This window comes from Calypte anna, chromosome 3 (genome assembly GCF_003957555.1).
Source record: "Calypte anna isolate BGI_N300 chromosome 3, bCalAnn1_v1.p, whole genome shotgun sequence".
In the NCBI taxonomy this organism is placed as follows: domain Eukaryota; kingdom Metazoa; phylum Chordata; class Aves; order Apodiformes; family Trochilidae; genus Calypte; species Calypte anna.
In genome coordinates, this window is record NC_044246.1 from 6,474,565 (window position 1) to 6,499,699 (window position 25,135).

The 25,135-nt window shown below is 39.8% G+C and overlaps 1 protein-coding gene across 1 annotated transcript in view; it reads right to left on the reverse strand.

Annotated features, from left to right (window-relative positions):
* NID1 (nidogen 1) overlaps positions 1 to 24,650 on the reverse strand; it is a 42,911-nt gene extending 18,261 nt beyond the window's left edge. The window contains exons 1-12 of the mRNA XM_030448112.1: positions 24,453 to 24,650; positions 18,024 to 18,323; positions 16,624 to 16,853; positions 15,548 to 15,975; positions 14,282 to 14,431; positions 12,767 to 13,018; positions 11,445 to 11,645; positions 8,869 to 9,114; positions 7,777 to 7,920; positions 6,479 to 6,607; positions 3,370 to 3,513; positions 2,535 to 2,657 (exon numbers count right to left, since the gene is read on the reverse strand). Of these exons, the coding sequence (XP_030303972.1) occupies positions 2,535 to 2,657; positions 3,370 to 3,513; positions 6,479 to 6,607; positions 7,777 to 7,920; positions 8,869 to 9,114; positions 11,445 to 11,645; positions 12,767 to 13,018; positions 14,282 to 14,431; positions 15,548 to 15,975; positions 16,624 to 16,853; positions 18,024 to 18,323; positions 24,453 to 24,650 (2,545 nt within the window). The remainder of the gene's footprint in view (positions 1 to 2,534; positions 2,658 to 3,369; positions 3,514 to 6,478; positions 6,608 to 7,776; positions 7,921 to 8,868; positions 9,115 to 11,444; positions 11,646 to 12,766; positions 13,019 to 14,281; positions 14,432 to 15,547; positions 15,976 to 16,623; positions 16,854 to 18,023; positions 18,324 to 24,452) is intronic.
* Positions 24,651 to 25,135: the final 485 nt, after the last annotated feature.

Consider the following 25,135-nt stretch of genomic DNA (forward strand, 5'->3'; position numbering starts at 1 on the left):
ATAAAGAAGCACCACAGGACTGGGAAGATGACTGGAGATATACTGGGTCCAGCTCTGGTAGTCACAGTTCCAAAGGACAGTGAAAAATTGAACCAGCTGTAGCACAGAACAGAGATCAAAGGCCTAATGAAGAGGTTATGTTCCACAGACCACAGTACACACAGATCAGACTAGATCCATAGAAGGCTGCATCCTAAACTTAACCTAAGTGTATATCCTCCTCAGAAAAATAAATATTTATTTAACATTTTAAACATATTTCTTGCAGTTGTTTTGTAAACTACCAGTAGCAATCTGGCATTTAAGTCACTGAAATATATCATGGAATTGAAAAAAAAATGAAATGGAAGTAGCATGGATATGGGAAGTGGGCCAGGAGAAAAACATATATTGTACACGTTTACTACATGATGGAAGAAACAAACAGAATGGGGGAAAATAACCCTAAAGCCAAACACTCAGTCTTTTTGTGTCATAAAGGAAATCTCTTGCAACAGCACTGCAGGAAATGATTTATGGATTTTGCTAAAAAAAAATTAAAATGGAAGATGAGAAAACAGGATGAGAAAGAAATGTATGGGATTTCTTTCTTTTCATTTTGGAGGGGGGATTAGAATCTGATACACTAAACCAAATTCAATTAGTTCTACAACAGATTAAAAAAATCTGTAAAGATCTGATGTAACTACTCAAGCAGGTTTTCATTGACAGCCTAAAGACAGAAGTGATTTAAAACTGTGTGTAGAATAAATAAGTAATGAGAGTGCTTTTTTATTTCCTATGTGGATCATTTTATTTCCCACATCTTACAAGGACTTATAATGACATTATTAATTGCTGTTTTCAGATGTTGAAAAAAAAAAAAGAAAAAACCCCAACACACACACACACACACACACACACACACACACACACAAAATGCTCCCTTTCCCCCCCTTCACTTTCCTTTGTAATCCCTCTCTTAAAGCTTTGCCCTGTTAAGTGCATTTCTCATGTGAAAGGTATTGTGGACAGAGGAACAGCAAATGGCTCTCAACAGTCAGACCCCTAGTTCTAATAATCTAGATTTGTTTCTGTTTAGTAAACAGTGTCTGGGGTCTGCAGGAGTAGAAACACTCAGACATCTGGTTTTTTGAAATGGAAAAATGAAGCGTGAGGAAATAATGAAGTACAGACTTTCTTAATAGCTCTGAGCAGTAGGACATTCCAGCATCATTAACTCTTTCATGAACCTGCTGGATCACTTCTACAGATACTCTCTTGTGTGTGACTCAAATCCATTTTATTTGTTAGCCTACTTATTTCAAGAGTTCTGTTCAGCAGTGTTAAGATTTGCCAGTCAGTTTCATATAATAATAAAGATACCAAACGAGCACACAGTTGTACACATGGATCAGAAAAGGGTACAGCAAAAAGAAGGGAGTATTTGGATGAATGAAACTTCCCATGCTATTAAGAACCAGGAAAGACTTCAGTGACTTGACTAATTAGATCAAAACCTTAGTGGGTAAAAAAGGGGAAGAAAGGGTCTCTAATTACAGCTGAATACAACACAGCCTCATCTGGAATCTCCATTCTGAAGCAACTTTACAAATTGGGTGCTAAAGTAAACTAAGTTGCTCTTTGCTAAGCTTCAGAAATCCTATTTTGATTCTGTCTCCTGGCAATTATTAACTGTTGGATGTATCCATTTTACAACTACTAAAGCTTTAGCAACAGATGACAGCCCAAAGGCAGCTATTGTTCTGTTAACTCCCTAAGAAGGGAGAAGTTTTTGTTGCTAAGTTTTGTAAACACTGCCATTGCTGCAGTGCATTATAGATACTTTGTACTTCAGTCAGGATTCAGCAAAGTGAGACTTCTCTGCAGAGATGTTTTCTGCTCAGAGAATTACAAGAGCAGGGCCAACTGATAAGTGTTTCTAAAACATGTCTTCCAGTGGCAGTAAAGAACAGCACAAAAAAATTAAAAATCAGTGAGGCATATATGAAGACTAACAAAGCAAGGAAGATCCCCACCAATTAAAACAGAACAGAATACAACAGAATGCTCAAAAACATTGTGTTACTACCATTAAAGCTGTGACATGGAAAGTTCTCCAATTATGTTCAGTATGGAGTGTCCAGACGTGCAGAAGATAAGCAGCAAAAAATGACAAAGCTACCACAAAATAGTATACAAGCAGCTCAGTAGACATGCTAAGCATTGCATGTGAAAAGGTGTTTTCAACATAAAAAAAGAAAACCACAACACTTAAATGTTCTATCACATATCCTTACACTAAATTAACTGTGTCCTGGTAATAAAGTTGAATTCAAGTATTAGTCTACCAAACCATCTGTTTCAGCTACAAAGGAGAAGTGCCAGACACAAAAGCAATATTTCTGCCTCTACAATTCTTCTTGAAGAACTTCAGGCTTTAAGGTTCGATTTTGCTTAAGGTTATTCACATCAAGTTATACGTTTATATAACTAATAATTAATATATATAAATTATATTTCTGGTCCAACTTTCAAGAACTATAAAATTTTACCTCCTAACACACACCGGAAACCATCCCCTCGATAACCTGCCTTACACTGGCAGCTGAAGGACCCAGGAGTGTTGTAGCAGAAAGCCTCTGGATGACAGTGGCCTTGTTGACATTCGTCTATATCTGTAAAAGAAAAGATCAATCTCTTTTAACTGCTCCTTCTGAGGGACAAATCAGAGTGAGGAATTATAGTGTGAACCTGCCATATTAATTCCAAGATTCTAAATTAGGATACTTGATTTGAATTTCTGACTTTGGAAGAACATCTATACAGCAATAAAAAAGAGAAGAAAACAAACAAAAAAAAACCAGCCACACATGTATTTTAGGTTGAACAAATCCCTGCAATCTGCTATTCTGATGTGTACCCACCATTGTTAACCTCATAGTATTTTAGAGATATATGCCCACATTTCTCAATACAGCAAGAGAAGTTGGAAACTTTGCAAATCCTACAAGCAGTTAGGTAGAATTGCTCCCTCTCTGCACTGCAATTTACATGAAACAGAATATAAGTATTTTTACATAATCTGAACATTATGCATCACCACTTTAGTAATATAAAGCAATACAATGCAAACAGGCCTAGCAGATAAAGATCTGGTATGCAATTACTGCAATTTCTGCATTTACCTCATCTTGGAAGTTCTGTAGCTCAAATATGAAACAGTGAATTCAAAAGTGAGGGGAGGAAAGGACAAAATCTTAATGCAATGCCTGCCTGAGAGACTTCAGCTATTAATTTTAAATCATAAGTAATAATAGGACATTGCAGTGACAGGCCAAGTTGTGCAAGAAGAAGTATAAAAAACCCAAAACAAATGGTGCTACCCACCCTGACAGGCACGCCCATCTCCAGAGAAGCCAGGGAGACAGGTACAGATGTAGGCAGAGCCTCCTGTGTACACACACTGAGCCCGCTGAGCAATGTCACAGTTGTGTGTGCCTCTCTGGCAGTGGTTGATCATGTATTCAACAGCTGCAGGGGAGATGTACAAGAGAGGAGATGAACAGTTTTTATTTACCTCTGCAATATTTGCCTCTGCTCCTAATGAGTTTATAGGGAGGGAATGAGAGCTGTGAAAGCATACAGGAGAGAAAAACTGAGTTTTTGCTTTGGGGGTTGTGATTTTTTTTGCTAAGATCTCCCCCTTCCCTGATGTTAAGTCTTCTTACTAATGTTTTACTCAACACCTCATAGATATTTGTTAATATAGAGCAGGGCAGAAAAGCTATAACAGTAAAAGACCCAAATATCCATGACAGTTTTGTTTATAAAGAAGAGCCCTGGATGAAGAAATGTAAGGCATCTCACAAAAGTACCTCACACAATAGCTGAGTGACCAGTTCAGTCTGCACTGGGAATTATTATCCTGCTACACTAACCTAGCACTGACCCAGGGCTGTCGTCACTTGGCAACAGATAGGAGCTGTGACTCACTTAATAGAAGATAAACACATTTGTCTACTATTGGAGAGATCTTTGACCAACTGTGGAAGCTGGGAACAGTCCTGCAGCTTTTCATAACCTTGTCATTGTGGACAGCAGTTATACTGAAGGCATCATGCTGTCTAACACACAAATTATTTCAGGCAGTTGCTGAGCCCTGCCTATGCTTACCTGTAATGTCAGAGAAAAGAAAACCATGGTATTTAAAACAGCAAAATACTACAAAAATGTTGGGCCCAGAAACAGCTGGGTTTGCATCGTGTACATCTAGGAACAGACTTCCAGCTGCTCTAACAGAGTTCACTGAGGTTTGCTTTGCACAGTTCTTATGAGGAGCTGACAGGGTACCAAGTTGAGGCTCTACAATGCTCCTTTCATCACAGTACACAGATGGAAACTACCATAGTATCAGCAGGGAAATAGTAAAATTCCCCCATCAGAGCCAGACCTGAAAACATCTATTTTCTCCATTTCTATGGAGAAGGTGATATTATTGTTAGAATTTATATTGTTTTGTTTGATGAAGTAAATTTTAGACTACCAAACAATCTATTCAGAACTGCATTATACATGCATAAGATTTGGAGTTGAAGCTTAAAGAGAGTCCTGACATCCTCCAGCACATAGGAGGACAGGGTTTATTTACTACTCTCTTCTACAGCTATCCAGTGAGTCACACAGCTGGTATGAAACAGTTGCAGTTCCAGAAAAGCTGAATCAGAGCTGGTACCCCAGAGCAAGATGCAAGAGCACAAAGAGGGTGGCTGTTAGCTGCTTCCTTTTCTGGAGTTCAAGTTGCCTGTGGAAAGGGGAACAAGATTACCATGACATTTACTTTTCATTTGTTGGGAAACTACAGTTCATCTTCCCTCTCTTCAGTCTTACAGACACAAAGTTTGGTTTTGATTGAACAAAGGGATCAAACTGAAGTCCTTCAAGCTGGGCAAGGAATTACTTAGCCCTTGGTATTAATGTGACTCATCAGCTTCATGGGAAAGTGGTAGAGTGATGCCAAGAGGTCATGGCTGGAGGGAAGAATGTTCCCTTTCAGGTCCACAAATGGGCAGTGGTGGATGTAATGGAAAGAGTATCAACCCACTCTTCTACATCTCACCCTATCCTTTCCAGTGTCCTGGTACAAGTTGCTTTTTCCAACTGTTCTGCAACAAAAGGGAGGCTTATGGTGAACTGCAAGAAGATGTGAATGGTAATTCTTACTTGAGCAGAGAAATGGGGCTTGTGATGGAAAGGAGCACATGGCACACACAGTAAAATACTTAAGGAAAACGTGCAACTTTTTGCTGCAAGATGAAGGCTCCTCAGTCTTGGCTGAAGAACAGTCTCAGCTATAATGAGGAAAGACCCAAATGCATTAGCTGACCACAGAGTAGCTAAGCTTCTACCACAAAGCAGTCATGACAGAAGCAAATGTAATCCTCAGCTGTTATCAGTTATTTCCAAAAGAAACAGGAACTGGTCCAACCATACTGCAAGAATATGTATAGGTTTTGCCAGTACAGAATTACTGTGAGGTTGCAAAGACAAAAATTCTAACTAAAGAATAAAAAATCTAAGCTATATCCTACCCTGACAATTACAGCTCTAGCAGTAGTTGTTACCTCTCTTCTATCTGCTTTTTGTAGATGTTTTTATTTAGCTTTTGATGTTTGCAATACAAATTACTCCCAAAAGAACCAGCTTAATGTTCTAAGGCAAAGCTCATGTTCTTCTTTCTATATGGAAAATTAACTTTCAATGCAAATTCCACACAATCATCTTGCAATTCTGTCAGTAAGCAAATGGAATTTCTATAACTTCTGTGAAAACCAGAGCAAAAAGGTAAATATATTCCTCGTAAGGACAGCCTTAGTCCAGCAAGTATAGATTAACTCAGGCTTCCTCCAGAAAAAAGGTTTTAAAATTAAATTTTAAAAAAACAGCTAATTCAATGACTACTGAATTTCAAGTTTTAATGGTCTTTAGCAAACCAGCTAGATTTCCTCCAAGTCTCAAAGATTTTAACAGTGACATGATCTGTAGTGAAATTTCCTTCTAAGGAAAGAAAGAAAACCCAACACCACAAACAACCCCCAAAGAACAGGACTATAAAAATGCAGAAAAAAGGCCTATTACATCTTGAAAGTGAGATGCTGCAAAATAACAAGACGTTAATAGCTGTCCATTATGATGTTTCTTCTTCGACAAATTCAAACTTTAAAATCTAGAGCTAAATTATGGTATGGAAAGGACAGAAGCATTTGTTAATAATTTCCACTTTCTATCTGGAAACATTCTGCAAGGGGAATTTTTATGAGATGAAGAGGAAGTAGTTTAGGCACCTTCCCCAGTTATCTAATGGACTGTAATCACTAAGTGCAGCATGAACTCCTAACCTCAGAAGTCAGCACAGACCCTAGAAGCTCTGTTTTCTGTCTCTGTGAGATGAAACAGCCTGAGAGCTGTGGGCAGTGCTTTTAAGAAATGTGAAACTTACCAACACAAGTCCTCCCATCTGCTGCAAACTGGTAGCCTTCCAGACACTCACAGCGGTAGGTTCCTGGCTGGTTATTGCAGACTGCATTGCTGCCACACAGACCTGGCTGCTCTGAACATTCATCAATGTCTACAATAACAGAAGGATTCCAGTTATTACAAAGATGCATTTTATACTGATACCAGAAAACCAGAATTTGTGCAACTGTTGAACAGCAGGCTTGTGTATTTCAACTACATCTTGGCTAGACCATGACTCTTAAGAGAAAAGTGTAACCTGAAAATAAGCTTTCAGGTAACCTTGTCCTCAGCTTATCTGCACACCTCAAAAACCCCAGAAGAGGTTCTATAAAGGAGTAATAAAGAAAGACAAAATCAGCGAGGAAGAAGGAGCCACTGACAAAGAAAATGGAGCCCACAAGGTGATCAGAAGCAGTGATAATTACTAGTGAAGCATAAACTTTAGGAAAGACTTCCCCTTCCATTATCCATTTACTGCCAGCAGAACAGGGTGCTGGGCAATCTTACCCAGACCATGCTTTTGCCAAGACAGTTTGGACCAGATGATCCTTGAGGTACGTTCCAACCTGATGTTCTGGTATTCTGTGATCTCTAATCCACTGCTGCTCAACTGAAAGCACCAGAGGACTGGAAGGGACAGTGTGATGCTGCTGTTTACTTTTGGAAATTGATTTAAAGGGTTAGGGGCAAAGGTTGTGGGTTTTTTTGTTTTATTAGAGAAGCAACTCAATTAATAGGGATTATGCACATTTCATTAATACACACTTTCACCTCTTAAGCACAAGCATTAGTACTGTGATTTGATTATAAAACATACCTTAAATACCTTAAGAATACAGAGCTGAGATATGAAACTATGTTTGAACAGAATAGATTTTCAAATCAGATCTTGAAAAGGATTATTCCAATGGGCTTCACATATCTGTGCTCTGTACACATCTGCAAGCACCATTCCTCACCTCCCTCAGGAACTTTTAACCTACTTGACTTTCTCACAATAAGTTCCCACAAATTTAATGAAAAGGTGGACTAGGTAATAAAGATGCTTTGTAAACACATCTACCTATAAAAATATACCAAATTTTGACTCCTCAAGACAGTCAGACCTGCTTGCTTTAATTATTAAAGATGCATCAGCTACTCCAGCATCTCTTTAACCTATCTTTCCCAAAACCAGCCTCTCAGGGGAGTGCATTGGTCAGTCCTGAAGGTCAATACATTCCAAGCCAACCAAATGCCTACATTAGGTGTCATTGTGTAATGAAATTTTTCTGATACCATAACAGACGCTTCCATCTCCCCGGAAGCCAATGGAGCATTCGCAGGTGAAACGATTTCCAGTCCCCGGGCGACACACGGCGTTGGTGTCACAGTGATGGGTACCCGTGTAGCAAGGATTTCTGTTAATATCAGCAGAGCCATCTGAGGAGAGAGACCACATTTAGCCCTGATGAGTTTATCCAAGTGATAGAACTCAGAGGAGGGCCAGGAGGAGATTGCTTGTAGTGCACAGGAAACAAAGAAAAAAAACAAAACAACTTTCTGTAACAAAAAAGGGGACCTGAAGTTGATGGGCAGGTCTTGAATCTTCAACCCAGGCAATAGCATCTGTATTCCTTGTTACTTGTGCAAAGGACTGCTGAGTTAAATAGAGAAGCCAAAAAAAAAAAACAAAACTTCTCTAAAGACCAAGACTGACAAAGATACTGCATCTTCCAGCTACTGACATTAGACCCAGTTCTTAACACTTTGGTTTGCCTATCTTAGTTAGTAGAACTTAACCTTTGTAACAAACAAAAAGGAGTACTGTCCTTTCTTGTACTCATCTGGTGTGCACTTTCAAATTTCTCCTTTGCTTCTGGTTTTTTTTTCTGATTTAACTGCAAAGAGGAAAACTTGGACAGCTCATCCAAAAAACAAACTTCCCAGACTGCCTATCTTACAAAGATAAAATGCCATGCTTCAAGATAAGTGACAGGAACTAGCAGTTTCAGTAACAAATCTTAGTCCCCTCTTTTGCCATTTGCTCTGATGATACAAAAAATTAATTAACAGAGAGGGACTAGAAATTAGCTAAGGATGAAAGACACACTGTATCTGAGCAGGAACAGATTCAAGGAGGCATGCTGAGAGTATTTCAAGGAATTAAGACACATAAATTCCATGGAATTTCAAGAGGAGACAATCCTGTAAGTACGCAAGTAAGGATACAAATTTTCAACAGCCCGTTTCAACAAAACTAAAGAAACATATTAACATATAACTTTTTAATTTAACCCAGCTAAGATAGACTGAAAAATACCCCAAAACTAAACTAAACCTGCTCTTAATTACTCGCAAAAGAGAAATATGTTTCTAATTCATACACACCACTGATGGGGCCGATGGAATTGCTCATAGCGTATCGCAGGATCTGCTCCTCCCGGTTGTAGAGGACAAACACACTGTCCACTGAGAGCTGCTGAGTAGCAGAAGCAACCTGGTGAGAGTCCTCATGGATGCATTCCTCAAAGGAGATGGTCTGGCGCCACTGGTAGGCACCTGTGTACGTGGCTGCAACCCCATCCCTTTCTGGCTCTGTCACTGTGTACTCCCTGGTGGACGAGGAAGTGATCACTGCAACACAGCAAGAGACAGACCAAGTCAGAACAGAGAGAAAAAAATATTCTCAGTGCTATCTGTGGGCTTGGGATACAGGCTGAGTAGTGTAAATAGGTAGCCCAGGTAGCCAAGAAGGCCAATGGCATCCTGGCCTGTATCAGGAACAGTGTGGCCAGCAGGTCCAGGGAAGGGATTCTGCCCCTGTGCTCAGCTCTGGTGAGGCCACCACTTGAGTCCTGTGTCCAGTTCTGGGCCCCTCAGCTCAGGAAGGAGATTGAGGTGCTGGAGCAGGTCCAGAGAAGAGCAAGGAGGCTGTGAAGGGATCCAGCACAAGTGCTGTGAGGAAGGGCTGAGGGAGCTGGGGGTGTTCAGGCTGGAGAAGAGGAGGCTCAGGGGAGACCTCATCACTCTCTACAACTCCCTGAAAGGAGGTTGGAGCCAGGGGGGGGTTGGTCTCTTTTCCCAGGCAACTCTCAGCAAGACAAGAGGGCACAAAAGGTCTCAAGTTGTGCCAGGGGAGGTTTAGGTTGGATATTAGAAAGAATTTCTTTACAGAGAGGGTGATCAGACATTGGAATGGGCTGCCCAGGGAAGTAGTGGATTCTCCGTGTCTGGAGATATTTCAAAAGAGACTGGATGTGGCACTGAGTGCCATGGGCTGGGAACTGCAGCGGGAGTGGATCAAGGGTTGGACCTGATGATCTCTGAGGTCCCTTCCAACCCAGCCAATTCTATGATTCTATGAAATAGAAATTTCAAAAGGCAAGAAGGTCTGAGAGTGCTATAGCCATGCAAAGGAATAGGCACTTGGACCTACGTTTAGTTTGTTCTTAGACAGCACAGCCTTGAGGAACGAGTAAAAAAATTTATCTTGACATATTTAAAAAATATTACTTTACTTTTACCAGGCAAAGAAAGGAAAACTCAAATTCTCAGAAGTTTCTTTAGATTAATTTACATAATAACCAACTTTTATTGGTCTTGGATTGTGGTCACCACCTCATTGTGGTCTTGGATTTTGACAGAGTCCTGAAGAAGGTGCATGGCAGAGAGCTCTTGTAAGCTTCACAACAGTTTTCTGTACTGTGAGAAAGCTCCTCAGAACTCCACTACTCTTCATATGGATACCATACCACAAAATACACCTGTATCAACCCACTTGCAAGTTAGCAAAAACTGGATCTCTGCTAAGAAATGGTCCATCACATTTGTCATAAGACAGCAGAATAATAACTTGTACTTGTAAATCAAATCCAGCCTGAATGATTCCTCCTTTCAGCCCCTGACTTTTCCTCCATGGAGACAGCATTTCTGCAAAGCAGATGTGTGTTTTACAGAGCACACACTGCTCAAGCAACTCTTCCAAAAACTCTGAAATTGTTCAGTGCTAAGCAGAAGCTTCCTACCTCCAGCACATCCTCCTCACAGTCCTTAACCACAGACAAAGCAGCAAGAGGTGTTCACCACTGGCTACCAAACCCAGACATTAGTGGATAAAAGGCACTAATGATGCAACACCACCATTTTCAGCTATTTCTGTCAAAGTGTACTCTCTCCAGTATTCATATGCACCAGGGTACACCACAGCCTGCTCCATCTTTATTGGTCTTTGACAGCTGGGCTGGCTGGTCAGCAGCAATGCTCCAATCTCATTTAGTTTTTGCTATCTTGAAACTCACATAATTTTATGCAGGAAGAGGAAAGCAAGAGAGGAGAGTCCTCTGTAAATAGTGAAATGAAGAATGGCTCTTACCAAACCTCTGAGATAAGGGAAAGAAGTATTGAAGAGACAATGGAAGAAACTGATAAGGGAATTAAGAGGCTTCTAATTTTCCAGTCAGTTGTTCAAATTCAGCTCAAGTAATACTCACAAAGGTTTGTTACTAACTCAAGACACACACAACACACACTGGTAAATAACTGGTTGGCCCAGCCCAATCAGACAAGACCAAAGCCCATTTGATGACATTACCACAGAAAGGCATGCACTAGCACAGCTCCTACTGAAGAGCTGCAGATCCTACAAAAAGCTTTGCAACTGGTATGAAGACAAATTAAAAGGGAAATAAAGCTTGGTTTACAAAAAAACAGCTGAGAGAAAGTTAATGTAATATTTTTTCAACTAAAAGATTAAAAATATTTGCATTATCCCGCCCAAAATTCACCTTCTTTTGGAACCTGTTCCTAAAAGGCAAAAAGCAACTTTCTGATATCTTTTCAAAATTAATTGAAAGGTCCTAAATCCACTTGCTATGAAGGGAATAAAATAATATTTTTGCATTTGTCTTACTCTCTGTTCTAAGAAATGTGCACTTGCTTATAATTTCATTTTTAGAGACTCTTACCAGAACTAGAAGTGTGATAGAGTTCAGTGTATGGCTCTATATGAACTGATGCACCAGATGGGATCTCAGGTATTCTGCCCTCCATTTCTGTGCTGATGGTAAGGTGACCGTGCTCATCAATTCCACTGAATTTCTGCTTTATTACCAGCTTCTCATTGTTGCCAAGAAAAGTTACTTCAGTTTGCCGTGTAAACTCCCCACCTAAAGAAACAACATTAGTTAAACCAATTAGTAGTGTTTTCTGAATATTTCTAGTCAAAATATTGCTTCTAGCAGATAAAATATAAATTACAATTTTCTGCAACCTTTGATCTAGCATAATTGCTAAGGTTTAAGGTCTCTACAGAAATAATTTTCAGAGGTATACTGATAACATCCTTGGATAATTCAAGGAATCTTTCAGTTTAGCACTGAACATGTTAAATTGCAAGTAAGTTTAAAGAAGCAGGTTATTTTTTTTTCTTTTGAATGAAAATAAAAGTTCCAGCAAAGCTAATAATAGTAGGTCTTATCCTACTGGATAAAATGGTAAAATTGTTGTAAATTTTAGAGACAACCTCCAGTAGGAATACAGGGAATTAAAATAAATAAATAAATCCAGTGCATCTGTTTTCAAATCAAAACGAAGTGAAATGCATGTTGTAAATTCCAGGACAAACTTCAAACATACCAAAACCAAGAAAAACCCAAAACAAAAAGTTATGTTCAACTTAATTCATAGTAAGGGCTGTAAAGGATAAAATTTTAAAGAGAAACACATGTTGTCCCAGAACAGATTGGATCTACATCTTGAATTCATGTGCACAAACAGATTTGGCTCAAACTCTTATAAAAGGCTGCAATTGCAAACTGGGGTTTCCCCTTAAATAAATTAGCAGAAGCATGAGGTGCAAATGATTCTGTTAAGATTTCCAGGCTTTCATGAGGTCAGAATTTAATGTTGCTTTTGCTCTGTTGACACAGTCAGGCAACTGACATATTTGACGTTTTGTAGATGTAGGGGTGGTTTTTTTCAGTAGTTCTGTACACTTTAGTATCAAAAATCACATCCTTTTCAAGAACCTGTTGCTTTCATAGGAACTAGCCAAGACATTCATCTTTCTATCAGACTTACATGCTTGTGAACCAATGGTAAATTAAAAAGCCTGATATCTATACATTGTAAACAACAAAAATTGTGAGAAGTCTGATTACTAAGCAATTCATTTGCAGCTCAGAATAAACATGTTTTCATCCTGTGTTGTTTCTAAATACACATTTCTTTTCCCTCAAGACAGAGGAAAGCATAGCTCAGTTTAACATGAGCTGAATTTAGAAGTTACCAGTAATGCTGAATCCGTTTTTGTATCCTTGCTGTTCCACAGCAAACATCCATCCTATGATGCCTCCAATAGAGGCAAGAGGCAGTAAGGAATACCCCAGAGTCTCTGGGATTGTGCTGATAGCAGTGTAGGCACGCCCTTGGTTCATCACAACATAGGAGTGGAGATCAGTGTTCTCAAATGTGACTGGAATGGGGTTGTTTCCTATAAAGATTCTTCCCTTGACCTTCCCGTTGACTCTCTGAGGAGAACCTGGCAAATCAATACATTGCATCAGAACAAAATGACAACTCTCAAGTTATCTCCAAGGAATGTGTTTAGAGAGTTCACTATGTTGGAAGTGTTAGTGTTGAAATAAACGTCAAACACATGCTCACAGAATTCAACAGACAGGAAACTGACTACAAACAGCACATTTATTTGCTTAAACACATGGGTAGGTGGATGCATGTTTTGCCATTACACAGGGAACTAAGTGGCCAAAATTGCCTGAAGAAATGCCCTTTTCCCATTATCCTCAATAACAGTTTTGTCTGCAAGGCTAATTCCATAAACAGACTATGCTCTTACAATACCTCTGACAGTAAGTGGGATACAGAAACTTCTTTTGAAGATCACACTTCATATCAATACCTACTGAACATAAATTTCATAACTACACATAAATATCAGAAGGTCCTAGATTAACTGACTTATTGTTCTAACCTCTTCTATTTCTTGGCTTTTAAGACAACCAATGTTTTACAGAAGCAGCTACTTTGGATTGTTTTTCTTTTTAATATAGTTTCCCACAGGCAAATTAAAATTCCACTGTTATCAGATCCTTTTCTTCCCCTAGAAAATTCAATTTATAAACTGAAAGCTATGTAAGAGGCTTTGCTTTCCTGCCTTCCAAAACAGAAACTCTGCAGTCAGCTACTTTAGTTGTTGAAATGCATCTATACTCTTGAGTCAAGTCACCATGAGGATTACAAGTGTATACATAAGAAATTCTTTTATGGATTTTACACAGGGACAAAGTTTAAATGGGTTCCTAACAAAAAAGGGCAGATTAGCCCTTTAGTAAAGAAGCTTAAAGTCAGACAAAGATGAACCATGCTCTTTAGTTTGATGATCAAAGTTAATTTGTTCATCTTCTTTGAGTTGTCCATTTCTAGATTGAGGACCACATCAGATTATAACACATTGGAATGTCACAAATAATTCTGGCAAAAAAACACTTGAACTTTTTCTATCCATTAAATTATGTCAGTTATAGAAGAGGGGTTCTTTTCCTAGAAAGTCATGTCAAAATGCATAAGGCATATAATTTATCACCTAAAATAATTTTTTTCATTCAAAACCCACACCATTTTAGAAAGTACAGCTCACTTCTTAACAGCTTGCAATACACCCCAGTAATAAACCTTTCAGCAGGTATTTAACCACCTCTTTTTCAGTATTGAAAACAGGTCCCATCATTCAAGAATACAATGTTTAATTGCTGCTTAAGTACTTAATTGTACAAAAAGTTACCTTCTGCTACACATTGTCTGCCATTTCCTTTGTAACCAGCAATACAACTGCAACAAAACCCGTTGGGATAATCCTTGCAAATCGCATGAACAGAGCACTGGTGGCGGTTGTTGGCACAGGTCTGCTGGACATCTGTGTGGTAGCGAAACACTGGAGAAAAATAAGACCAGAGACTTACACTTCATGCAGTTACTATAATCTTCACATATCCCTGGGGTAGTTTAAAAGTATCTCTAGACTTGCTTGGTTAGTTTTTTCGTTTTCTCTTTAAGGAAAATAAACAATTATTACTAACTTTGCATCATGCAAGTAGCAGTCTGCTCTTTTGCAGAAAATAATTGGGGCTTCAGATGTTAGAAAACTGTTTAATTCTATTGACTTCAGCAGATCTACAGTGGTACAGATGAGTTAAACTGTCTTGACAGAACTACACAAACAATTTTAACCTGTTCTTGTTTCCAAACCAAAGCAAAAAGGAGTCTTCCCAACCTTAGAACATAACACATCAGTATTGTACCCAGGGCTGTGCAGCAGCTGATGTAATGTTGTAGCTGTAATGCTAATTGTCCTTCCCTCTCACTTAATGGAGATGTAAATTCTCACATCTGCTTCAAGACCAATTAATATCTAGGCAGTCAGTCACAGTGTTTTGAATTTTCTATGAACACTGCCTCAAAAATTTGAACTGTTAATCTCATCCTTCTAAAACTTGAGTCCATGAAACCCTAGCCAACCATTTTTACAACAGTTACTATTCCCAATCTTCACAAAGTCACCTGTACTCAGTAAGACATCTGTGAAAGGAAAAAAAAAAGCCAGGTTTCAGTAGAGCTGATCATAAAATCCTTAACAGGAACAACCACCTAATGCAACTATTAAAGTTAAGATGACACCTTTAACAACAGCTCCAGCAAAAAGAGATGAGGAAATCAGTTCCTGCTAAGAATCAGCTTTAGGAATACACTTATTAGGAATACACTTCCAAAGTTTTTCTTTGGAAGGATCCAGGTTCCACAGACACAGTGTAAAGATGCTCTCCTGGAGCTTGCTGGGGGAACTGGTTTACTAGACTGACCAGATCTGGATCTGAGGTGATATCCAAGGTCCCTAACCTCTATCAATTACACAAACTTACTCAAGTTTTCAGACATGAAGGTGGTGAGAAGAAACAGATTATTTCTTTAGTGGTTCAATTTTTTGCACAATTCTGGTTTTTTTTGCAGCCCATCCAATTTAGAAGGACCCAAACTGTACTAAAGACTTTACCTATACCAGTTTCATCAAATTCCTCCACATCTATGACTTGGGGTTGCTCTGGGGGGAACTGCTGGACATGGAACTGGCGAGGTGAAATTTTTGCTGTTGGGAAATCTTGATGATTATAAAAAGACTCAGTTGAAGGTGTTCCTGTTACATCTTGGTATGAAGTCAGAAAATCTTCTGAAGCCAGCTGAGGAACACTGTAGGTTACATGGTGCTGATCCTCTTCTGTGTTGTCCATACTACTGGTGACATACTGCTGTCTTATTTCAGTGGAGCCATAGTCTGACATAAATGATTTTGAGGTCATCTCCTGATCTTGTTCATCAGCCTCCAGGCTCTCCAAAACATTGCTGATCTTGGCAGGCACAATACTCTCAGATGAGCTCCCAATCTCAAACACCCAGACACCCTGCTTCCCAGCATTGCTGCTCCTATCAAAGAGAAGCACATGGCAAGTGAAAGTGATTAAGCACAAGTTGTGTGGTATTTCTAGCCTACACAAAATGGTATCCTTTACTAAGAAGTATCAGGACAAAACTGTCAAATTATCTTATCTACACACTTATCTATGGGTACAGATTATTCATATAAACACACCAGTCTGTATGGCACTTTTTTCTCCACACTGAGCTTTTTCTTGAGAATTTCTAACCAACTCCTCACCAAAGTGATGGGAACAGGAGATATTTGGGCCACAAAGATCTTCTAACCACTCAATAGAACTTTCTAATTAATTTCCTTTCCTTGTGGTATGCTTTTTCTTTCAAGAAAATACTGTCCAGGAGAGACTTTAAACAGTTAAAGTCTTAAGTAGCCTTATTTTTAAAAGGGCTAAGTATACAGCAGCTCCTACCAGTGACAATGGAACTGCAGAATTTTTACAAATTAGGCCAAAATCCTCATATTGCCCAGGAGGGTGGATATTTATCAGTGGTAGACTTTGCAACTTCTCATGCAATATCTAAAAGGATTTTTTTCTTTCCTTTCTCATCCTCACCAAGTCATGCTACAAGTAAGAAAAACATGGAACTCCCTGATGCTTTATTGAGGGATTTAAACAAGAAAAAAAAAAAACATACTTGTGCAGGTTTCTAATGCTGTCTTCATCATTAGCAATCACATTGTAGGATCCTGGCTTTTCCCAAAAGTAGTAGTTTGTAGAGGCTTGACTAAAGCCAACCATAGCAGGAATCTTTCCATCATCATTCTTGGAGTGTGTACCATAGAACTGCAAACTATCTTCTGGATAAAGGAAAATAGCATAGGAACTGGAGTCAGAAGAGGCCAAAACAGCTTGGAATGTGTTTCTCTGTGGAAAAAAACCAACATCAATTTACTGGTGGAAAAACAGTCAAGAGAGAAAACAGAACAACTTTTTTAAACACAGTCAAAATCAGAATTTCTATCACACATAATAGTAATTAAGTATTAAGCAAGCTTATGTTTTACTAACACAATTTTAGCTTTAGCATACATAAACAGTAAAAAGAAAACATTACCAAGGGTGGATTAAATATGCTAGGAAATATCCAGGGAGGCTGCTCAGCCATAACAATTTTAAGTTCTTTGAGGTGCACATGTCCCTAGAAAGTGTGATGTACTAGACTAAACAGAAATATTCTGTACACAAAATATTAAAAGAGTTGAAGTTTTATGTTGCTGCAAATGGCTTTTCCTGTAGGAACACTCCTACATACTGTAGAAGCCATCAAGACAGTACCTCAGAGGTCAGCTATTTGTTGCTACCAGAGTGCAAAATCATTACTGTGAACAAAACAGTTCTGCCAAGTTAGGCACAAGAAATTAATCTTTAGTAAAATAAGATTTGCTAATTTGTGGTAATGTTCTCAACTGTATACTCTGAGCTGATGTCTCAACCAGGATAACTATGGTGCACAAAGTTATATATCTTTGCAGGACAGTAACTGAGTTTTTAAAAAAAGGAAAATGGTTTGCAAGCAATAAAAAAAATAAACTCTAATTGTTTCTTCATTCAATATTAGCTACAAAGCATAATACTACATATCCTTTTTGTGAATGCAATGTCATCTGCCCAAAAGTAATTCAGTCTGAAGTTCCCATTAGTCTGTACACCTCTCAGATTTTAGATGGTTTGATGTCAAAATGACTTATGAGTGTGCTGAAAAATGCAAGCCAACTACCATACTGCACAGATGGAGGGCAGGATATGCTGCTATTTCAGTTATTAACACGTCACACTTAACACTCAAAGAGTTGTCAGGGATTACAAATAAATCAGCTAGGTAGGTTCAAGCATTTTCTTCTGGATGGATAAAATACTGCAAAATCAAAATCAAGTAAAAATGTCATGGTCTTATTTCACTATGGCCTTTTCAATGACAAAATACATTCTTAACTTCACAGGATTCATGTAGACCCAAAGGAATTCAAGCCTTAAAACAACAGGTTATGGCTGAACATTTGTTCCACATGTCTGAAAGCTCTGATTAACATTCACCTTTTCTTCCAAAGAATGATCTTCTCCTGGTGCCTGGTAAGGAGCCACGAGCTTCCAGGTAACAATGACAACACTAATGGGATCAAAAGTAGTCTCAGGAAAACCACTTTTGATGTAGTCTGATGCAAGCTGCAAGACATCTGAGGATGAATCTTCTCTGTAATACACATTTCCACGGCCATCTGTTGTGTCCAGGTCAGCCATAAAAGGAGCAATAGCCCCAAAACTGACTGGAAATTGACCAAGATATTTTTCTTCACTTGAAGGTTCATTCACTGCAATAATCCCATTAGTGGCAACCTAGTAAGAAGGCAGAAATTATTAGACAGATACTTTTCATATGACTGTCTCCCACACCTATGTGCTCTAGATCACAGTATTTTCATTGCATTTCCAAAAGAAATTAAATCAAAAGTCACTCTTTTATTTGTAAAGTAATTGATTTTTTTTTTTTCAAATTTTTGCTTTGTATTCAATCTCAGGAGTCCTGGGATTTCAGCTGCTCAAAACCAGAGGTCTATCTGTAAGGTAGACCAAAGAGTGGATAGACCAATGGGGTTTTTTTGCTACATAAAGATTTTAGCTATTTAAATTTCAGACATACTGCCTATCCCTGACACAGATCCTATCCCAGAGGCTACAAAAGCTAGGAGACAATTTCTATAGCATATACAGCCTATCCTGTAAATTCCCATACAGCTGAGTGCCCTGACACAGTCCTATGGAAAACTGGCTCTAGTACTTGGAAAAGAGGAAAAAAAGGCAAGTGTTAACTTACATTACTAAAACTCTTGGTCTGAAAATGCACACATACCAGCTCATCATGATTTAGCTGGGCAGTAAGATGATGACCTACAGCCAAGCAGTTCTGACTAAAAATAAAATACATGCATAGACATGGGTAGATTCTAGGGCATGTCTATGTGTGACAGCCAAACTCCCTTGGCAAACCATAGCTGAGTCTGACAGCCACAGAAGAAGGAAGCAAGACCATAAGAGTCTCACACAGCTTTTTCTCCCAGGCCCTTCCTCCAGATGTGTGTGGCACTTTACAAATCAGACACACACAAATGTAATTCCATGTATTTGTCCTGGATATCAGGACACATCTGACTACCTGCAGGCATCCAGGCACTCACCACTCTACAGCTGCAGCCACACACGTAGAGGACCTTGGGACAGAGGTTCCAAGATTGGTGCCACAAGCTGTGAAACTAAACCTGCAATCTCCCACAGGTTTATCTCACAGGGATTCTTGCCAGTCCAAGAAGAACTGAGTGCCTCTACATCTTTTCACAAGGTCAATTTGTTCACTACAGTCTGCAATCTTTATGAATGCTTGGAAGAGGATCAGAATGGCCACCAGGACTCAGACCTAAGGGCCACCCAGCCTAGTTGCCTCAGCCTAGCTGTACCTGCTAGCTTAAGGATTCAGCAGATGCAGAGAAGGAGATGCACATTCTCCTCCAGCCAGCTTCCAACCACATTCAGCTCAAGGGATTCCCTGTGGTTTGACTGTTTATTCATCCTCCATGGATCTTCAAATATTTGTTAAGGCTTTCCCTTCAACACATATAAACTTTGCACATCCAAAAAATCCCTTAAAAAGAAATTCCAAAGCTCTGTGACTCATATCCTGAGGTTTGTCCTACTTTTGTTTGTTTACAGTCTGGCTCCCATCTCCACTTGATGGCACCTAGTTTTTGTATTGGGACATGGAGTAAAATCCTAGAGAGTTTCCCACCCCATGCTATTTTTCCTCCAAAACGAAGACCCTCAGCCTACTGATGTGCTCCTTCTGTAAGACCTATTCCCTGTCTTTGATAATTCTTAATGCACCCAAATTTTATTTCCCCTTCCCTACCATATGTATTTGGAAACAAGAAGGCCACTTCTATATAAATTCTTCAAGACACAGAAAAATTGTGGACTGTGTGAGCCTGTCAGGCAGTTGGCTACATAAATCTTTGCAACATCCATTAAAATCTGGATCACCATTACAACTGCTACATAGAGCAAATACAAAAAAACTGTACCACAGGAATTTATACAACAAATTGCCCCTTGAGTCATAGCTCACACCTATGCCTTGTACCCTGCTTTGGCTACCCAGGGGGGCAGAGCACACCCCCTGCCATAGGCTAGTGGTTAATCAGATTGGTATATAATGGTTAGCAAAAACCATTAGCTAAAGTTAGGAAACAGCTCACATGGTATACTGGAAATAATTTTTAAAGTGGCTTGATTTATGCTGACTGTATTGCCTGCAGATATATAATTTCATTAGCTGGTACAGTGAAAAATACTAAGAGTTAAGATCATGTAAAGAAATGGAAGTTTGGTTTATATATGAATGAAATATCTGAGATATATAAGTATATATGATGGGAATGCAGGTGATGTGAGAAAGGAGAAGCTGAATATTGAGATTATTTTTCCTCTTGTCATGTGTGATCTATCAGAGGCCACAGATCTTAAGGTGAGCTATGAATTTTAAATATACAGAAAGGAAAAAAAAAAAAAAGGGCTAGACCACTCTAGACCCTGCAATTGCAAGCAGAAATGGAACAGAACATCTGCTACATCTGTACACTAGAAAACACCTTGTATGCCTGTAAAGAAAAGCTTAACCTCTAAAAACTCAAAAGCCATAATTTATACTATACCACTGTAAGACAGTAGGAAAGGTGCCAGGCTTTAGATGTTTCAGCAAGGAGATGCCCTCTACCTTTAGAGTAGTTCCCTTCTTTTTTCCTTCTTACACTTTTTGTACAAAGGTACCCTTACCCCCACTCTGAGCCCTCTTGTGAGAGATGACTGTTGTTTGAGGCATTTTAAACAAATCTCTTCATCAGATTTGATGTGTGCAGACTTTGTGGCTGCATGGTCCCCCATTTATGGAAGAGACTAAAATAACATTAAGATAAAGCACAATCAGGACTAGTCAATACAACAGAACCACAGAGAGACCAGAAAAAAACAACAAAAAGTTTGGCATTCCTCTTTCCACCTCTCAGAGGCATGCGTCTGACTCTTCATTTCCCATCTTTCTATAAACCTCACTTTAATTTGTTTGTAGTTTTTAAGTGTGGCAGTTCAGTTTCAAAAGTGAAGGAAATATTTGGTTGCAAGTACTCTTATCACCCGGAAAATATTTGCAAGCTGTTAAATGAAATTAAGCACACAAACTGCTGCCTTTGCAAAGAAATGTTTAGTGTAGAGAAAGAACATTCATCATTACTGAAAAAATTGTTTAAATTTTCAGATTTAGCATTACATTTATATTATGTATGGTGAATGGTACAATTTAACATTACCCTGGTCCTCTTAAGGTCACACAGATAGGTTAAAGTGTGAAGACCAAAATAAAGAGAATAACTCAGGAAAAATACTATGTTTCATTGAAGCTTCATTCCTTTCGAAAAGGAAAAGGAAAAAAAAAAAGGCGTCAGGTGGGAGTTGTCTAAAGACCATCTGTACTGTACATCTTTCCTTTTAAGGTATAATACTATTTAACTTGACAGGAACTAACACAGATGTATTTTTAGCATGTTAAGCTTCAGCATTACACACATAGTTAACATACATTCATGGGTTGCAGCAGAACATACCATGCACACTCTGTTAAAAGTCCATCCTGAAAAAAAAGAAATCAGGAGAAGGAAGTGCAAAGTAACGAAGTGCTTCTACTTAAAGAAAAAGTGTATCCAAGTGTGTATAATAAAAATTAGTTTCAAACAAATGAGGTATTTTCCCTGCTCAGTTGCTAGGCATTTTGAGGGCTTTAATATTTCTGAATGGGAAGGTTTAGAAAAACAATTTATTTGGATAATGAAGAGGCAGTTGACTTAAAGCAACAAAATTTTCTAATATAAACATGACCAACAATTAATTTAAGAAGCTAATAAAAGTAACAATTAACTAATTGATTCAGGCTTGCCTGAAAGGACTATAGTTCTTCCCTAAAAAGGAAGTAATCTTTGATTCTTGAGCTTTTCCACATCAGTGAACAACTAGAAAAACCTTAATAAAAGTGTTCTATTAAAACAAATAGATCAGTATAGGTTAGTGACAGGATTCAATGTTATAAAACTTGCACAGGAAAACACCATACTGAGGATCATAGTATGTGAAAGCCTGTTTTGACTTAAAAGTTCTCACTTCTATCTATGAGAAGAAAATAAGTTTTGCCACCAGGGACTTTATGACAATTTGATACTAAACAATTGTTCCTCAGAACTCCTTGCCTTTTTATTCATGTGTAGACCTAACTGAAACAACCCAGCTTCTCAAGTGTTGGAAAAAACAGAGAACCCACAGAAATTTTCAACTTACTGAAAGTAAAACTTGCAAAAATCAAGTACTCACAAATGAAGATAACCGTATCACATTATTCTGATGAAACATACAGACATGTATTTCACCACAACAACTCAAAATCTGATCCAGGAAGTCTGTTAAGTGTTATGATGCGTTTCTACCAATACTACATGTTAATTTTTCCAGCTTGATAATACCTTGATAATACTGGCAATACCTTGGTAAATTCTGCTTACTGAATAATGTCATAGAACACACAATGTCAAGTACTCACTGCCAGTATAGAATAGTACTGTGTATTGTGAAGCTGTGTTTAAGACTGATCAACAAGTATTTAAGAGTCCTTAACAAATATCTTTCTCCTTTCCCCACTCCAATGCAGTTTGTATTGTGATTCTGTTTTGCAATGCTTGTTACAGACTTAATTCAAGTTAGAAGCCTCTGCGTATTATGTAGGCTGATACTGAAATACCATTCACTATCAGACATGCCTATGTTAAAATTCCTCATGATTAGTACAGAGTAACTATGCTGGAAAAGCCCTCAAAGTTACCCTGGAATAGCCTCTACATGGGTATTCTTTCAGATAAAATCAGAACTGTTAATGTTCTATGGCATGGGCAAGTAACAAGATCATTAAATTAAAAAAACCAAAACCAAACCAAAACCCAACAAAAAACCCCACCCCCCTAGTTTTCTTAACAAATCTACTGCTCTTTGAAAACTCTGTCCTCTCTCTGTCACTTATCTGACAAGTTACTTGCTATCTTTTCCTCTCAATGACTGGCTATACAGCCCAGTATCTTTCAAGAATATGTCTGTGCTTCAAGAAGTGTATTTTTTACTTGGGTTGGCTAATCAGTGACCAAACTTAAGAGTATGGAAGACATGACAATTAACTAAGGGTCAAACTGAAGTCTGAAATCCATTTAATACTTTACTTCCAGCTTCATTAGCAACGCTCATTTTCCATAAAGACATTACTTGAATCCCTCAGATTTTTTTATTTCAGATGGGATTTGAGTATTTTTCAGTATTATTTATATTTCCAGTATTTAGGTAGAAGCAGTGTGAACAATGAAATAGAGCACAACTTAAGTGGCAGCAGCACCAGCACAATTCAGTGTGATTCAAGTATGTTAAATCTTCAGTGAATACCCATAAAATGGACCCAGGTAGATGGGAACTAAATCAAACTTTGAATGACTGCTGCCACATGGAGGTCTAGTTTCCCAAGTGCTCCACAAAGATCAGTCCCCAAAGCTGCATCCATGCTGACCCATGGTGCTAATGCCCACTGTTTTATCTGGACAGGGAGGAGGCTTTTCATCTGATCGGAGTGACACGCTAAAGACACTGAGCCTCTCCAAACATGCTAGGTAGCATCTTCACCTGCCAGCCTAGATGAGGCTCCAGGGGGAAATAGGCAGCAATAAAGCATCCACTACTCCTGCAGCATTCTGAAGACATGCTGCCCCCCAACTTGTTTTCTGGCTACTTTTGTGCAACTCTGCTCCAGGCAGTTTGTTTTCAATCCCACCTTCATACACAGAACGTCCTTCAATAGCCATGCACACGCCCAGGCTTCTCTGGGATGCAGGATTTGCTATGAGGCACACAAATATGCCTGAGGTCTGTCTGCAGCCCCAGGGATACAATCGCTCTGGATGTCTGCTTCCCCCGTCGAAGAAACCCCTGAACATCTGAGACTGCTCAAGACCTCAGCGAGCGGAACAGCACTCTCAGAGCTAAATGAAAAAGCCTTGGACACTCCAGGCTGCTGGCTAAATACTCAGAGTTGTGACAAAACATAGACCATAACCAGGACCCTTCTTATCTGGACGTGCATCAGGGAGCACAGAAAACGCCTGGGGAAGGTGATCGCTTTGGATAACCGATTACATTCTCTTTACCCTCCTACTGTCGCGTTGCCTGCACTGCCCGCATCGCAAAGCAGCAGCAACAGCCACACTAGGCACAACTGGAAAAACTCAGCTCTTTGGACCGACCTCTGACCTCAACCCACACCCCTGAGGGGAGTGCCCAGCACCTTTTCCGACCCTCCGGCATCCGGAGCGGATCCCCTTGCCCTCCCAGCCCCACACTCACGTAGAGAGAACGGACGGAGCTGCCGTAGAAGCGCAGCGCGGTGCTCAGTTCCAGCGCCTCCGAGTGCACATCGTCCCCGGGCTCCAGCTCCGCGTCTCCGCGTTCCTCACCGTACGGCAGCAGCGACAGCGGCCGGGCTGGTAGCCACAGGGCCACCAGCCATAGGGCTAGCAGCGCCCAGCTTCCTGCAGCCCGCATCCTGACGGCTCCCGGCGCGATCCCGCCGTCCCCATCATATAAGGGCAGCCAGAGAGGGGGCGGCCGGGCAGGACCGGACCGGCCAATGGCTGCGTGGGACTTCGAAGGGGCGGGCGGGAGGGACGGACCCACCGCCCCCCAAGGCACCCGCGGTTCGGCTCCGCCCGCCACCGGGACCACCTGGGTGCCGCGTACACGGCCGGACTGGGTCACGGTTGGGGGTTTCGGCTGCCGCCTCCGAACTGGGAGAGCAAAGCGGCGGCAGCTCCGGCAGAGAGACGATGCCTCGGTACCCCACGGGACCCCAGGATGTGGGGATCAGAGCATGTTGCGTGTGGGGAGAGGAACTGGGAAAGCCGAACCGGTGCGGGGTTGTCGGCGTCTCACTGACGAGATTTTCAAGGCTACGGCCTCTCTGCCAGGCCCGGAGTGGTTACCTGGGGAAATCCGAGCTCAAAAGTTTCTCCAGCAGCTGCAGTTCCCTC